At 38.1% G+C, this 17,168-nt stretch overlaps 1 protein-coding gene and 1 pseudogene across 2 annotated transcripts in view; one reads left to right on the plus strand and one right to left on the minus strand.

Moving 5' to 3' along the window:
- Nucleotides 1-8,327: 8,327 nt before the first annotated feature.
- Nucleotides 8,328-11,749, plus strand: LOC146319096 (trafficking regulator of GLUT4 1-like; annotated as a pseudogene). Its single transcript, XR_014771525.1, has 3 exons — nt 8,328-9,008; nt 9,197-9,354; nt 10,068-11,749. The product of XR_014771525.1 is annotated as a trafficking regulator of GLUT4 1-like (transcript).
- An 11-nt stretch (nt 11,750-11,760) lies between these two features.
- Nucleotides 11,761-17,168, minus strand: part of LOC146319097 (Golgi SNAP receptor complex member 1-like) — a 34,025-nt gene continuing 28,617 nt past the window's right edge. Inside the window, exons 7-9 of the mRNA XM_084729698.1 lie at nt 13,476-13,505; nt 13,125-13,207; nt 11,761-12,103 (exon numbers count right to left, since the gene is read on the minus strand). Coding sequence (XP_084585824.1) covers nt 11,979-12,103; nt 13,125-13,207; nt 13,476-13,505 — 238 coding nt within the window. The 3' untranslated portion in view covers nt 11,761-11,978. The remainder of the gene's footprint in view (nt 12,104-13,124; nt 13,208-13,475; nt 13,506-17,168) is intronic.

Raw genomic sequence — 17,168 nt, forward strand, 5'->3', positions numbered from 1 at the left:
TAATCTTTTTTTTTTTAGAAACATCTGGTGGGCCAAACTGAACCTTATGGCGAGCCAACTTTGGCCCAAAGGCCCCACTTTGGGCAGACTTGATCCAGATACAGACCATATAGATCAGATGAGTTTGTTTGTAACTGGAGGGTTTGATTTTATAGTGTTTTTTCATCCTCAAGTTTTTTTTTTTTAAACAAATTCTTATTGCATCTGCTGTTGTTTTGTGTTAAGATTCACTCCAGTAACGTTTTTTTTAGCATCATTAGTTACTGACCTTAAAGACCCCATAATGTCCAAATAACTAAACCAAAACATAGTCACGTTCATGAAAGCTGCTTAAATGCCCTAGGATGTGTTCTGTTAGCCTAGAAGTTCATCATGAAGTGGACTGCACTGAGTATTCAGACATGTTAAGTCAGATTTGAAACAGCTGGGAGTAAAACATGCTCAGTTCAAAGGGACTGTGAACTGTGTTATGAAGAAGTGAACACCGGGTACTCACTTTGCAGGAAGTTGACAAACAAGACTTCAGTTTTATTATTAAATTAAATTAAATAATCTAGTATTTTTCTATTTTGATTTTATATTTTTATATGGTTTGCACTTCTGTAAGTATAAGTATTATCATGTAATTAACATAGTCATAATTATCAAGGATGACATAATATTAATATTACATAATAGTAGTCTGTATATAATCAAAATTATATAATAATATGAAAATAATCTGAATGATAGTCTGTTTTGTAATGCACAATATACCTTGTAAATTAATCAAATCACATTTATTCACACTTACATTGCCTACATTTCAATAGAATAAGTTTTGTAATGCATCAGTTTTTGTTTTGTTTCACTCAATATCTCGTCTCAGACGTGTAAAATTTACAGCACTGCAGCAGAAGGTAACCAGGTGTTTTACGTTGACGGGCTAACGACTGGAGGAATGATGCCTGTGTTGGTGACGGTGCTCTGAATGGAGGAGGTTCCCTTACTCGACATCCCCTGAGCAGGGAGCAGGAGTACGGGCTGAGTGCACTGTGGATCAGAACGCAGCTCTGGTTTAACTAGTACAGATCAAGGCCGACTCCTGATTCATCTAAACTCTGTCTGTGAAACAGGCCCCTGCTCTTTAAAAAAAAGTAGGCTTCTCCTTTTTAGCTGACGACTGTGCATTTTGTCGGCTAAAATGATGACTCGCGCTGCAGATTTCATAAGTGTAGCTAGCTAATGTATGCTATTAGTGTATTAATGTATGCTAATGCTAAAACTCCTTGAGTCAGCTGAGAAGTCTGTCTCCAACTGACCTTTTAATGTTTCCATCTGACACATTTTAAAATGAGAAGCCCATAAAAGAATCTTAAATATGTCAAGTTACTTAATGGCTGCATACATGATAATGTTAATGCTAAAAGACTGAACCTAAAGCTGCAACAAACATTGATCAGGTGGTGAAATGCCACTCATTTATACGACAGATGAAAGAAATGCACTCATCTCCTCAGTGAGTCCAAATCTGAGGTCCTTTTATTTGGCCCCCTAAACCTGACCTGTGACTTTAAAAAGCATGTTGGAAACCTCTCCATTAATATTAAGCAGCCTGATGGCAATTTAGGTGTTACCAAGGTAGTGCAATCACTCTCTCTCCAGCTTAGAAACGCTGCAGAAGTTATGGTTTTTTTGTCTCAATGTGAAAGGGGAGGTCTGGCAGGAAAAGGGGCAGAGTCTATGTGTTACAAACCGGCTCAAGGAATGCAACAAGAAGGGGAGCCCACACAAGGGGTTAAAGTAAAAACAAGAATAATTTATTAACCTAAAGCTAACACAGATCGTAACACAAACCAAAAAGACCACAAGGTGGATGCCAGCTGGAGGAAAGGAGAGAGCCAGAGTGAGCAAAGGGCCCAGCTTTTAAGCTCAGAGGCCCAGGTGAGCTCAATCAGCTGATGACCCTCCCATGTCAGCCAGTGGACAGCTCCAAGCTTAGGGAACCAATGAGGAGCCTGTCCATTATCACCTGGAGACAAGACGGGAGGGGGAGGGGAGAAAGGGCAGACAGGAGGGAAAAACAAGAAACAAGCTCTTTTCCTGACTGGCACGTAACACTATGAAAAAGGGGTGGGAAGCTCACCTGGACGTTTCTTCCTGCACGGTGACACACCTGAGATCAGCTGAGAACAGCCTTTGTTTGGTGTTTGATTTGGTAGGATCCCTTTTGTAAAAAAAAAAAAAAAAAGAAAGAAAAAAAAAGAAAGAAAAAGAAAAAAAAGGGGGAAAAAAGTGTTTTAACTGTTTAAGAACATGATTTTAAAAGTGAAACTGTAGAACCATGGTATATTTATTTTAGCTTTAGTATTAAAGATTTAACAAATAATTGTCATTTGCTAGATTTTTGATGTTTGAGTGACTAAAAACTTGGAGTGATTGGAGTGATGATGGGCTTTTGTTTCTATTAGTTTAGCTTTTTATACACCACCATTTTTTGTTATTTTCTTGTAGGTTTTCTCCTGTGCTGACTGACGGGACAAATTTTACTTTAATTCTCAGGAAAAGAGTACAGGATCATTTGTGCCTCTAGTGTAATGTTGTGAAATCTGTGGCATAAATGAATATTTGTCAGTTTTCTTTCATTATTTCTTTTTGCCCTGGTCCCTAAAAGAAATATGTCATGGCAGATTTTAGAAAATGCCTTTTCCTTTAAAATTAACAAAGTTAAGTGGTTAGTTAGGGCAGTGTTCCCCAACCCTGGTCCTCAGGGCCCACTGCCCTGCATGTTTTAGATGTTTCCCTGCTCCAACACACCTGATTCACATGATCAGCTCGTCATCAAGCCTCTGCAGAAACCTGATAACAACCTGATCATGTGAATCAGGTGTGTTGGAGCAGAGAAACATCTAAAACATGCAGGACAGTGGGCCCTGAGGACCAGGGTTGGGAAACACTGAGTCAGGGAGTCTGGTATGGTTTGATGTAGCTATTCTGTTGTTTGGGTGGAAACAGTATTTTAGAGATTTTGGAGTTGTGTGGAGCTTAATACACACTGTAGAGTGTCAAACAGGTTGTGATAATGAAGAAGGAAAAATGTGAGAAAATTTGTTGGAAATTTTGAGAAATACAGGAGAATTGTGATCCAAGGAGGAAATTGGGAGAATGATGTAAAAAAAAAAAATTTGTGAGGATTAGCAAGTATGCTTTAGTCCTCCTTTTGCACTAATCTATCTGAAAGGGTCAAGTTGTTTATTCAATGCTAAAATCTCTCAATATAATGGTATAGCAGTCTCTGGTTCCGGTTTATTCTGGGTCTTGTGCATTGAATATCAGCGGGTCACATCGAGCAGACGCTGAAAAAGTCATCCATGGTTTTATCTAATCACGTCTGGATTACTGTAATTCCCTGTATTCAGGGCTCAGCCATAAGGCCGTGGCCTGTCTCCTGCTCATTCAAAATTCGGCTGAACGCTGGTGACTTGTAGTGACGTATTTTACATGGTACTGTGGCAGTGAATGTATTTGTTTGAGTGACGAATCCTGCAGTCTCAGATGAGTGTCCTTTTCGTTCTGTAAGACGGACAATATTTCACTGTTTTGTACAATGTTTGTCCTTATTTAGAGCACTTACCACTTTATTGACGTCTTTCAGAGAGCAGTTTACTGAACAGATGTTCATATCTGGTTTTCCTTATGGTTAAAAAAAGAGAAGTTGACTGCTGAATTTCCTGTTAAGCCAAGCAAAATTGGCAATCTACGTACGTAGGAGAGTCAAACTGGATAGAGGAGGTGTGACTGAGTCTAGTTAGAGCACAAGTGTTGGTAGAATAAAAATCTTATGCTGAAATGGAGGATTTGGATGCTTTTCAAAAATGTGGGATTATGAAGGCAAACCTTTTTCTTTAAAGGTCTTGAAAATCACTTTTGTTGTTGCTTTAATTCAGTTTAACCTAATTTGTTTTTTGGTTTCATTTGGTGTTTTGTGATTGTTGCAATTTATTGTCAGTGTAGAATAACTTTATCTAAATAAAATATTTTTTATAATTCGAAAAAATCAGCTGCCAGACTTTAACTAATTCTAACTGACAAGACCAAATAACTCCTGTCATTGCAACATCACACTGACAACCTGTTAAACATAGAAATGATTTTAAACTTTCTTTTCTTTAAAGTTTCTTTAAAAGCACTACATGGCCTTGCGCCTACCAATATTTTGGATTTAGCAGGACCGTCTTAATTGTTCCCACAATGCACCTTGTTACTGACGGAGGTTGTGTGTTCTCTGTTAGATTCCTGCTGCTGTGGGGCTCCCCAGCCTCAGAACTTTAACAAAGTCTGTACCTTTTTTTGAATTACTCCTCAAAACTTATTTTTAGAAGGCCCCCTTTTATAGTAAATATGTTGTTTTTCCAGGTTCTTATATTTTAGTAGAGTGATTCCCAAAGTGTGGCCCGCGGCCCACTGGTAGGCCAGTTTAAGATTAATCAGTAAAAGTAATAAAAGAAAACCATAGTACTTCATCTTCATTTATCTAACCCAACAGGTGTTAAACCGTATTCAGTAACATCAGAGCGTGAACTGATCTTTTTAGTCTCCTGTTGATCAGAGTTGGTTTGGGTGGACTGCAGAAGTTTTTCAGATTTCAGACAGACGTTCTTTGGGAATGGCTGTTTTAGTATTTTGTATTCTTCTTACATTCTGTTTTATTGGGTCTTATACTTAATTATTTTTAGTGTTTTTGTTTTTTTTCAAATCTGGTCTGTGTGAACTATTTTATCTTGCTCCGTGAAGAACTTTGACTGTTTTGAAAAGTGATAAATTTTATTCTTAATATTATCTGACTGAGCTTTGTTGGTTTGCAGTCACATCAGCAAACTAAATAGATAACAGCATGGATAATTTTTTTATACTGCTCGTCAGGAAATTACAAGGACAGATATCTAGGATTAGTTAGGTAAGAAGGAGCAACACTGGAGAGTTGTTGCACCACTTCACAAACAACTTCAGGGTCTTGGTGCAGTTTATGCAAAATCGCCACTAGATGGTGTCATAATCTCTGCAAAACTAAAGTTAAAACATGTCTGCCACCTCATGTGGATGAACATGGTATTAAATCTGTGTTAGGCTATTAAGGTCAGATAAAAGAAATTTCCTGATTCATCCAGTGAGGCTGAGTGTGTGTATCCACCTGTTATTGTATCATTAGTACCCAGTCGTTCCAGTTCATTGATCACACAGCCTGGTTTTATTTTACAGGGAACATTATTTGATCATCATGGACATTGTTATGTTGGTAATTATTATACAGATCAGCATTTATCATGTCATGGATTAACACTGCATGGACAACCAAAACTTTCATGTTGAAGTATCTCTGGACAGGTATTATCAACAAAATTAAGTATAAAGTAGGGGAAACTGGGGGCAAATGTAACAATTTTTTCACATTTTCTTCCATAACGTATAGCCTACTAGAGATACAGTTGTCATATTTTGATGTAAAAACATATTTATGTGAACTAATTAATATTACAGTTGAAATATTTTCACTAACAAGGATACAACTATAATATTAAATGTAATGCAAGAAGTCAAGAGTGTCCACATTGCCTTCTTAGTGGGGGCACTGAAAAAATAAAGTCATATTAACCCTCTATATCTCAATAAAAATATACCTCAAAGTAATCAGATTACTGCTGTAGTAGTTTTTGTATATGTCTCAAATTCTTTTAGATGTCAGAGCAAAAGTTGTTGTATTTTTGCAGAAGACTATGCAAGTATTCTTATGCAGTTGCCATACTACGTATTCATTTAAATATTAAATGCACACAATCTAAAGGAGTTTTTAAAGGTCAGGTCCTGGCTCATTTCTGGAATATAGTGACTAATTAAATTGTTATAGTCAGTTCCTGGGTGTTATTAGTGTCTTTTTTATTCAATTGTGTTTTCTTATCATGTCCCTTGTAATTTGTGAAATGCTTTAGTGCTTTTATGGTCTCTATTAGAGTTTATTTTATTGGTTTTGTGAATGCTCCTAGGACACATGAATTATGAATAAAACAGGTGTTTGATGTTATTTTCTATTTGTGTTTGTTGTTTATTTACATTTCATGTTATTCCTTGGATTTTTTTGTCTTGTATATCCATAAGAAAATAAAAACAATCAATAAAATAAGTTTTTAATTATCTGAACTGAGTTAAAAGTAATTTTACTTTTAAATTTAGTTAAGTATGTTCATTATCTAACAGAAAAGTATTAGCCTGATATCAGACTGAATTGTCAACACATTACACTTCATTTCCATATTCAGAGAAATGGCCAGCTCAGTGGAGTGGGTGGATTTGAAGGTCTGGACCCAGGCTGGAAAAGTATATCAACACAGACAAACAAGGTGCTTACACTGGGCCATATGGCTCGCAGGCAGACAGCCTTTTTCACAGCAGCAACTTTGACACGAAATAGTAGAATAAACACAGGTGTTAACAGTGATACTATTTGAGGTTTTGTTACTTCAGGTCAGAGTTAAGGAGCTGCTGTTGTGCATGTTGGCTTGCTGGAAAGAATCTGCTGCACTAAATGAAACAGGACCTTAAAGGAGCGATATATAGCAACTGCATGTCCAAAAATGATGACGTTTTTTTAAATCCCTATGGTTAAAACAAGTTGTTTTCCTGGCCGCCTCCTCCCCAGATGCAAGGAAGCTGAGGCAGGCTGCAGGAACACTGTTTTGAGTGCATAATTGCATTCACATTGACATTTATAGCAAAAGAAGTGCACTTCAAGTATTCAGTATTCCGCCCTCAGTGGTCGTCATCTTGTCTACATAGTGGAAGAAGTGGGGCTACCAAACTTATGAACATGGTGGCCCACGCAGCCGAGGAAGCAGCTGCCGTGACTACAGTGTCAACCATGAACACTGAATTATATAGGTATAAGCCACACATGTATTTTTTATCACGTACCACTATACTGTTGTTGGATCGAAGCCACTAATACGTTTATTCGGTAAGATTGAAGATTAGTCCTATACTCTAAGTTGATCAGCTGTTTATAACTGCCAATTATCTGATGTAAAGGCTAAGTCTGTTATCCTGAAAACAAAAGCTCACTACTTTGAAAATATACTCTGGAGTTGGAGTTCAGTGACTGCCTGCCAGACTCCATTAACATATTGCTAAATTTAACTCTTATGAACATGTACTCCCTCTAAAAGTTTATTATTTCTTACAACTCATAATCAGACACTTACTCATTCAGCATTAACTTGAATTCTCATTAATGTGAAGCAGGGAAACAATACAGACTGCAACAGAAACAGAATAGAAATTTCAAAGGAGGACACTGCAGCTGTAGTGTTGTTAAAGAACCAAGTATTTCAATTTAGTACATTTCCTTAATCTCTAACGGCGTATCAGGTCATTTTTTGATAAATTACAGTAAATTTATTGCAGATTTCACCTTCATTTAATATTATTGGTAACACCCGAGTTTACCCTACTATTTCATATCAATATGGCTGCTGTGAAAAAGATCTATAGTAACACTGTGTGACATCATGCTGACATGTTAAAATCTTGTTTGCTAGCTAGGAAGACTTAATTAGCATAGGTGGTTCATGTTCCTTTTTAACCAGTAACCTTGAGATAAAATTGATTTAGGTTTAAATGTGCAGTTGTCTAAAATTTAGACAGCAGAATAAAAAACACTGTGCAGCCTAAAAGTAAGTAAAAGTAAGGTTTGTCACATTAGCTTGTTTCTGATTGGAGGATTGTGTTACAATTGCCCCTGGTCTTCCCTATTAATTATGCAGACTATCCTGTTGAGTGCAACATTATTATTATTACTACTGATACATTCATATGTAGCTCTACTGTAGCTGGTGGAGGTGATGCTAAGGTTAACTATTATTCTTGATTTTCACATCATTTGATTTTAGATTAAATTGGGTATTTAAAGGGTGATAAAGTTTTACTTGTTAAGTTTAAATACCGACGGTGAGGCTCCTGTTAAACGCTGTAATGTGGCAGAATATGACTTACAGAAGGACCTGAGTCAGCAGGGCGTGCATGCGTTGAGAGGCTTGTGGTCCACAGTGTCCACCTTCCTCCCTTTCTCACACACCCTGTGCGGCGTCTTACATGCTGATCCAGATGATGCCCGCCGTGCGTAAATGGAAAGCTTTTACGCACCGCCCGTGTTCACTTCAGAGGAGGTTTAATTGTTGTTTTTTTGCATTGTCACACGCCTCGTCTGGTGCATAAGCAGGCCTCAAACACTAGGGATGTGCTGTAGAGATGTAAGGGCTGCGGTAATACCTCACTACATAATAGGGGAGGGGGGGGGGGGGGGGTAAAAGGCAAGTCGTGCGTCCGGACGCTCACCGCCAACTAAACGCGAGAGGGACTCAGACATCAATAACATCTCGCTCATCAATAAGACATTTTGATGGAGTTAGACTGCTTAATTAAATAGGTTGCCTTGAAGGTATTGGGCTCTCTGAATTTATAATATTTAATCTAATGACCCCCCATGGAGAACATCTGAAGGAAGAATCCTCAGCATCCACAGGACAGCGGCTCGCTCAGACACACAATAGGACTTTGAGATTTCTTATCTTTCAGTGATGGCTATCAACACTGACGCTGCGTTTGGGAAAAGCGCCCTCGGAGAGAGGGAAGTTTCCAACCCCACCGACTTCCACGACACGGAGAAGCTGCTGAGCGCCGCGTCCACGGAGCCCAACGGGCAGAGCAACATCAAGCCGTCCGACTCCTTCTCCCTCACCATCAGGGGCAGCGTGCGCTCCCTGGACGCGGACCAGAATGGACACAGATCACCGCTAAAGTCGGGCTCCATCGGCCAGTTGGCGACCCCACCCAAGTCCTCTTCCCGGCTTAGCCTGGGCCCGCTGCCCTCCCCGGTGCCACCCGGGTCCGCGCCCCCGAATTACCTCTGGCTCGCCGTGTTCTCCTGCTTCTGCCCAGCCGTGCCACTCAACATATGCGCCCTGTGGTACGCACATGTGGTGAGTAGCATTTATGTTTTAATCTCCCTCATGTAGATTATTATTATCATTATAGTCTGTGATTCACATGTTTGAGTAGATTTCTAAGTGTGATCTTAGTCTGTTCAAACACTACAGGTGCTTTGCTTCTCTGTCGCGTTTAAATAATTCATTGCTGATCACCCTCCTTTCCCTTCCTCTCCCATTAGTCGACGTCTGTTCTCCATACAGGAGATATTGAAGGAGCGAGGAAGTATGGGCGTCTGTCAATGTTGCTCAGCTGTCTGGCGATACTGCTGGGTGTGGCTGTCATCATCTTCATAGTGTTTACAATAGGTACGGAACAAAGAAACACACCCGACTTACTATACCTTTATATTTTTCATTAGTTCCTTCTTTTGTTTAGTTTACAAGTTTTGCTTTTCAGTTTAGTCTCAGTTTGTTTCCAGTGTGTTTGCTTGTTTCAGTTTAGTTTTTGTTTCCAAATGTTTAGTTTCAGTTTACTTTCTTTTATTAGTTTCAATTAGAGCTGCAACGATTAATTAAACTATTTTGATAATGATTTATTAGTTTGAGTAAATTTTCAAATAAAAAAGTCAAAATTTCAGCTTCAAAAATATTAATATTTTCTGGTTTCTTTATTCCTTTCTGACAGTAAACTGAATATCTTTGGCTTGTGGGCAAAACATTTGAGGACCTCACCTTGGGCATTTTCACCATTTTCTGACACTTTATGGAGAAAACTAATTGATCAGTTGAGAAAATAATCAACAGATTACTCAATAATCAAAGTAATTGTTAAATGCAGGCCTAGTTTCAGTATTATAAGTATCATAACAATACTGTTTTTTTTTAAGTCTCTTTATTTCAATTAACTAAAATGCTTTTCACACCTAGTTTTAGATTTTAGTTTGGTTTTACTTAAAGCTACGACAGGGAGTTTTTAAATGGTTATGAAATATTCTCAGTTTAATACAGATGCCTTTCTATGACCTACATAAACAAACAAGATCATCCAAGAGAAGATCTGCCATCTCCTCCAAAATCAACACAATATGAAAGTGATAATAACCTTGACACAAACACGCTCGGTGTCAAGCTGTGTACCATAACTTCTCTTTTCTTTGTCCCTCAGAGCTCCAGCAGCAGAATTGAGGGATGGAAGAAGGAGTCTCCTTTAACTTCATCTGGTCTCAAATTTGCACAGAAGAGAAGAGAGAAGGGGAAAACATCCTTTTTTGAAAATGAAAAAGCACAAAATCTGAGCTGAAAACAAGCTGAAGAGACTCTCACATTACGACTTATTGCTTTTTTTGCTATGGATGAAAGAAAACAAACGGAAAGAAGAAGTTACTGGCCTGTTTCTCTTTTATTGTGGCAACGCTCATGCCCAGTAACCCCACAAACTCAGGAACAAAAGGAAGGAAAAGGAAGGCGGCGCACAGTAAATAGTCATAGTCCAAACTAGTGGTGCACTGATGCATGCAGGAAATTGGACGGCTCTGCAATTTGATTATTTAAAAAAATGGCATCATTAGATATGAGGATGTCCTAAAAACTAAAGAAGATAAACACAATCGACATCCAAAAGAAACAAAAACAGGTGGTCAGATGAAAACAAAAGGCATCAGTGCTCCTCTACTCTGTAACGCCGCCACTGCCTGCCCTGTTTCTCTTTCTGTTCTGTTGGCTCGGGACGTCTGTGGCTGTGGGAAGATGTATAAACTGATTTCATACACTGTTTACACTCATGTACGTTTATCACAACAATGCCCTGCTGCAGTCGTAGTGTGATACCTTGCTTTGCGTGCTACTATGATAAACTGACTCCTGTTTGGACTCTACTGACCTGCCTGGATCTCTCTACACCTCATTACGTTTACAATATACTGCAAGATATGAATGGGGTTGTTCTCCCTGTATGCACTGTTCATGGCACTCTGATGTTGATGTTTATACTGATATTTATACTGTATGACTGGTTTACTGTGCCATAGTTCTGCATGTCTGAAATAAACTTGAATGAGCATGACGAACTTGAAAGTGAGCTCATCACCTTTATTTGATGATTAGGCACCGCCAATACTATATAAAGACATCAACAGTACACAGTCCATTATTACTTTATACATGTAGAAAGAGTTAAAATTACAATAGGATATAAGCAGCAATATATAAATTCCAAAATGTTATCATAATTCAGAAAAATAAATTAACACTTTCACTTCCAATTAAGACTTTTTTAAAGTATAGTTCAGATTATTTAAGGTGGGATTGTATGAGGTTCTTGTCCACAGTACTAGCACAGAAGCTAAGCAATGACTGCCATGGACAAGGTCAGCAACAAAAGGTACTTCAGGTATTTATAAAAGGGTCCAAGTTAAAAAGAATCAACCAGTTTAAGTGTACACTATATTTTGAATATTTTCACTGCTTTGCACTGCTGTCAGACAGCCTTTTTGCTGGTATATAAGCCAAAAATCGCTCTCTCCAAACCAAACAAACTAGCATGGCATAAACAAACCAAACCAAACCAACCCAAGCAAACTCAACATGGAATGAAATGTAAAATTACTGATTTCACATATGGAGTTTCTTTGCTTTGGAGTGAGTGACATTTGGCTTATATAACAGCAGTTTGCTGTCAGAAAGGGCTGTCTGATGTCAAGGTAAAGTGGTGAAAATATTCTAAACATATTGATTTTTTTTTTAAGTGGCTAAAACAGATTTTGCTGCCTGACCCTGGCCACATCATGCTTCTCCGAACTCGACTACCAACTCCTGTAACTAATACACTGACTATTGATAAGTAGCTCACACAACCCCACTGCAAATAATCCAAATTATCCCTTTAATATGATATACTTTTCTTTTCAAAATAAAATTTCTTTCATAACTCCTTAAATTGTTGTTTTGAGAAGAATCAAGAGACAAACATATGAAAACATAAAAAAACAATTTGTCTGAATTACAGGGAATATTTTCTGTGCATCAGTGGAAAGTGTAGAGCAACAGGAGTATGGTGCAGATGCCAATCACCCCGCCTAGAATTAAAGAGTCCCGCCTCTTGCGCAAATTGATTTTCTGGATGAGACTGTTGATGGCAGGGAAACGATCTGAGGGGCGGGGACGTGTGGTGAAGGAAAATAATTAAGAAGGGTTTTTCCTTTCCTTGCAGTGAGTAAGAGACAGAAGGCAGCAGGGAAAATACATCAGCGGGGCTCCTAACGCAACCAGGAAAAAGAATAAATGGAGCCTAATGGTGTAGTTTACTGTCTGTCAGACCAGCTTTCACTGTAAGTGAGGCTGTGTTACCCTGCTCCATGGCCATATATAGTGTAGTTAGTTCTGCACAGATACAGATGAGACATTCACACAAATATACTGAACATTAGGCCTGTGAAATATAGCTTTTAAATAATATCTCATTATTTTTAGGCTATTCAATATATGATACTGTATATATCTCAATATAATTTTTTTTTGCTAAAATAAAATACAGTGAACTCTAAAAGTGCAAGTACATGATGATTTTATAGAAAATTATGCATTGGTATAGGTTAAACTACCCAACAGTACAGCTGGGCGATAAATATCACAATATTTTTGACCACATATCTCAATGAGGCAACAATATAGTAGGGATGACTACTGATGCCTTCACAAAATATTAACAAATTAAGATTTTACAAAGTACAGGTGCACAGAGATGTCATTATCTGTAGCTCTTCAACCAGCAAAATTATCTGCCAGAAGAAGAAGAGGGTGTGGTCTATACCAGAAGTCATGTTAAATTGGGCTTGGGTTTTATTTTCTTACCTAATATTCAGTGGCAATGCAATTAATGTGCCTACATAACATAAAAATGATTTATTATGGGATTATTATTAATTATGAAATATGTTTCCACATTCTCATACTGTACCTCTCACCTCTTTCCCTTCATTTTTAGCTAAATTAAGTTTTGTGAACAGTCTGAAGCCCACCTCCCCTTTAAATTTGTGATACTGAAAAATCAGAAACTGATCTACTATCATGATATTGATATAATATTGATATATTGCCCAACCTAAATGTTAATGTTAGCAGAGACAAAGTCAAGAAAAACAACAAATGATTAAAATGGTAAAAGGATACTGGCCAAAGTTGTGACCCTGGTTTGAATGGACTTCAGCATCCCACGCTGAAATGTGATGTTCTCTTTGGTAGCCATGGCGATACTGGAGAGAGAGAAACCACGAGGGATTAGCAGCAGGAAAAGATGCATATAGCTGTCTTCACAGCATCACATTAAGTTAGTTTGAACGTTTTTAAGAGGGCTGAATGTGCTGTGTTTGCTTACGGTATGTGTGTGTGTGTGCGTGTATGGTGTGTGTGTGTGTGTGTGTGTGTGTGTGTGTGTTTGAGTGTGTGTGTGTGTGTTTGAGTGTGTGTCTGAGTTGAGTGAGTGAGAGAGAGGAGGAGAGCACATGGAGCAATAAAGCTTACCTTATTGCATTGTCGATGAGACTATCTGAGCTGTGAACATGAAACGGAAAAAGAGGAGAAAAAAGAGAGAAAGGTCAGCTCACGTCAGATGAAATACTTTTATACAAAGATTAGGACTGCAACTAATGATTATTTCATTAGGGTCTTAATCTTGCGTGTTGATCCGAGTTGTGATTTAAAGGTGGGGAATGCGAACATTGTTTATATCTGAACTCGACAGCCAAACAAATCCTCCTTCATTGCTCTTTCAGAAGATTTATCATCCCTTTTGCTCCCCCTCCCCTTCTCCTGTGCACAGGCACAAACATGACCTGTCGCTGATCGGCTGAAATAGTGTGGTGTGATTGGTTTTTCCCATTTACAGAGCCATGGCTGTGTAGAAACAGCTAATTTCTTTAAGTGCACACATAACCGTGTGCTAGAGGGAAAAAAAAAGGTATATTCAATTAAAATGGCACAGCCCACCTATTAAAGTGGGCCGCACAGGATTTTCAGATTTCCAAAGTGGGCTGCAGCATTCTTTGGGAACGGATGAAATAACACATGGTGGCAAATAGCATGCAATAAGAACCAAGTTGCAGCTGTCTGCAACATCAGCCCCTTAAAGAAAAAGTAAATATTGTGATTGTGATCACAACCTGATCATTCTGCAAGGTTGAGACTAGTTGAGACATTTTTTTAAGAATCTCATAGGATGCAAAATTCTGGTGGGATGTGAGTCAAACTCACTACTCTTCATGGGACTGGGATGGGACAGGGAAAAAAAGGTAGGAACAGGAATTATGATGTCATGGGATTAGGACAGGACAGGAGTATTTTTGTGGGACAGGACTGAAAATTCACCCTTGTGTCACCCTCTAGTCGAGACTCATTGAGACCCGCTGTCATAGAGGAGGAGAGAAACCTGAAAATATTCACATTTAAGATGCTGAAATCAGAGATGGACCGATGATGATGCATTGCAGAGAGTTTAAGTTTGCTATTTTAACTTCCAAAGTGCAAATGTTACTGTTAGTGTTTGTCACACATTTGTAATGTGCATGGTGGCGAGTTCATTTCCTCACTGCAGCTGTATAGTATTGGAGCTATGTGGATCACATTTTCCTAAAATTACAAGCAAAAGCAGATAAAAAAGGAAAAGCGTGCACTGCTTAGCATATATTTACAAATGGAAAACATGTGACATGGAATTTAGATCCAAATGTGGATCGGCGATGTTAGTCCGAGAGGCAATGAAACCTTTCGTCAATGTCAGGCCCTGATACCAATACTGGGTCAGATCAGTCCCATTTCTACCTAAAATCAGCCAACTGGTTATCAAAATAGATGGTGATTAATTTATTAATCAATTATCTGATTAGTTGTTGCAGCTCTAGACTCACGACAATGAATCGATTATCAAAATACTTGGTGATGAGTCATTGCAGCTCTAACAAAGATTCAAACTACATTCATTCCACATTCAACACTTTTAACACTTGATACATCCTCAAATACTCTATATATTTCTTCTCTTCTAGTTTAAGAGGCACAAAATAATATTACAGCACACGGGGAAAGCCTGCACTGTGAAACCACACAGCTCTTTGGCTCTATTATCATAAAAGGAGCACTTCCTCTGATTCCTGCGAGACAGAAGAAAGTGCTGGTTAATGGAGAATTTTGGGGGTCTGATTGGCCAAATCCAACCATAACTGCAGCAGAAACCAATTAATCTCAATAATATAACTGCTGTGAGCACAGATATATAAATTTCATGATGGTAAACTGATCCTCGTGTTATTTGTTTTAGGTGAAAACAGGCATATACTGCAGATGGACGACAGAGCCTGAACACACACACACACACACACACACACACACACACACACACAGATGAGGTTTACATCAGCTACCATTAGTTGCTGAGATAAGTAACGGACAGAAAAATGAAGCATTCAGTCCACAGCTGAGCAGAGCATATAAGGGCAGCAGCATGCATCCTGGCGGACTCCACTGGAGACCAAAAATCAATACTGCGCTTTATACTTCCTCCATCTATTCGTCCACCTCTCCCACCATCTATCTACTGCTGTCCTCTGCTTTTTCTCTGTATTCTTCATTTGCAGGCACAGTCCAAAGGAAAAGCAGCTTCTTTGTTTATGTCTATGTTTTCTTTCTTTTCTTAGTTACTACCTTTCTATGTGAAACTACTTTACTTGTTATACAACTTCATAATAGTCTGATCCCTTAGTGTGACATTATTGCAGTGGTTCAAAGTCAAATCATACATGTATTACAGATGTCTACCAGTCTGCACACAACAGTAGGCTGGATTGAGAGAAAACATTTGTACACTATGACATCTCTGTTTTTTTTCTCTTTTTTTCCAAAACAGCAAAGGTAACCACAGAGCTTTACAAGTAAGTAAAGTCAGGAAACACTTAAGGTTTGTTGTGGCTGAGAGGCTGAACAACAGTTATTTATGGCTATAGATAATCACAGAGCTAATTGTTCACTGTGAAACTGTAAATTAATGGGTAACGGTGAGAAGAGGGAAATGATTATCTCCGGGATGAGCTACTAATAATTAATGACTAATACTATGCAAACTACCCTCAAACTTTAGGATAGGAGCTTATTATTATTACCACTGGGGGATCATGCGATCGTGGGTTCGTGAGTGAGTGTGTGTGTGATCAGCAGACCAACATCTTGTCCAGAGCTAATCTAGAACATTACTGGACCAATAAGCCTTTTTGTTTGTTTGTTTGTTTTTTTGGGTGTACATTAATGAATCACGGCTGTATGCTGCAGGGCCTCTGTGATTCAGAATTCTTGAAAAACCACAAAAAACATTTTTTTTATGACTTTTATGACTTTCTGCTTTTTTTTTCTTATGTTTTCAGGTCTTATTTTAAATTGCATTTCAGTTATCTCACATCTTTCATATTTTCATTTCATGTTTTATAGTAGTTTGATAGTAAAGAATTAATTTCATTAAAAAAAAAAAAAATCCTGACATTCCTCTATGTACCACTAGATGGAGTTTGCGTACCACGAGTGGTAGACAAAACAGGTGGAGAATCTAGGCCCTAGAATCTTGTTAGCAGCACACAGCCTTCAAGTTTATATATTTATTTATATATTAAGTTCATATTTATGACATTTTACATGAAACATTAAATGGCTTGGAATTACATTTTCATGTAAACCATATTTCAACTACTCGTGAAAAAGGACTTGCCTTGAGAAATGCCTTCTCACCAATTAATATCTTACAACAACCTACAATTGAACAAATTATCAGAATAATTAAACAAATTTGTGTTTTGTGACTCATTGTTGTGACTGCACCCTTATCCTGGGAAAGGGTGTATCCTCCACTCTGTCTAATATCAACAGTCTAGTTGTAATATAGTAGAGTAGTAATTATTAATCCTGGGTCCATTAACAAGCTGAACAAACCCACTGTGACCTCTAACATGCTCTAATGTGCAGCTGAAATGGTATTGAGAGTGCACTGAGTGGTAACATAAATATATGAATTTATACAATCAGCAATTTTCTGCCAGCATTCTTTCTTTCTTCATTTGTGCCAACAGTTTTGTCTTCTTGCCGTAATAATTTTTGAAATATTCTTCGTAGCTCTCATTATGACAACCTGTTCCTCTCGACTCAAGGAGGCGGCATGTGATTGGTCCATGTTGTGCA

The sequence above is a fragment of the Lutjanus erythropterus genome, chromosome 11, assembly GCF_056507025.1.
Source record: "Lutjanus erythropterus isolate fLutEry1 chromosome 11, fLutEry1.hap2, whole genome shotgun sequence".
Taxonomy (NCBI): domain Eukaryota; kingdom Metazoa; phylum Chordata; class Actinopteri; order Lutjaniformes; family Lutjanidae; genus Lutjanus; species Lutjanus erythropterus.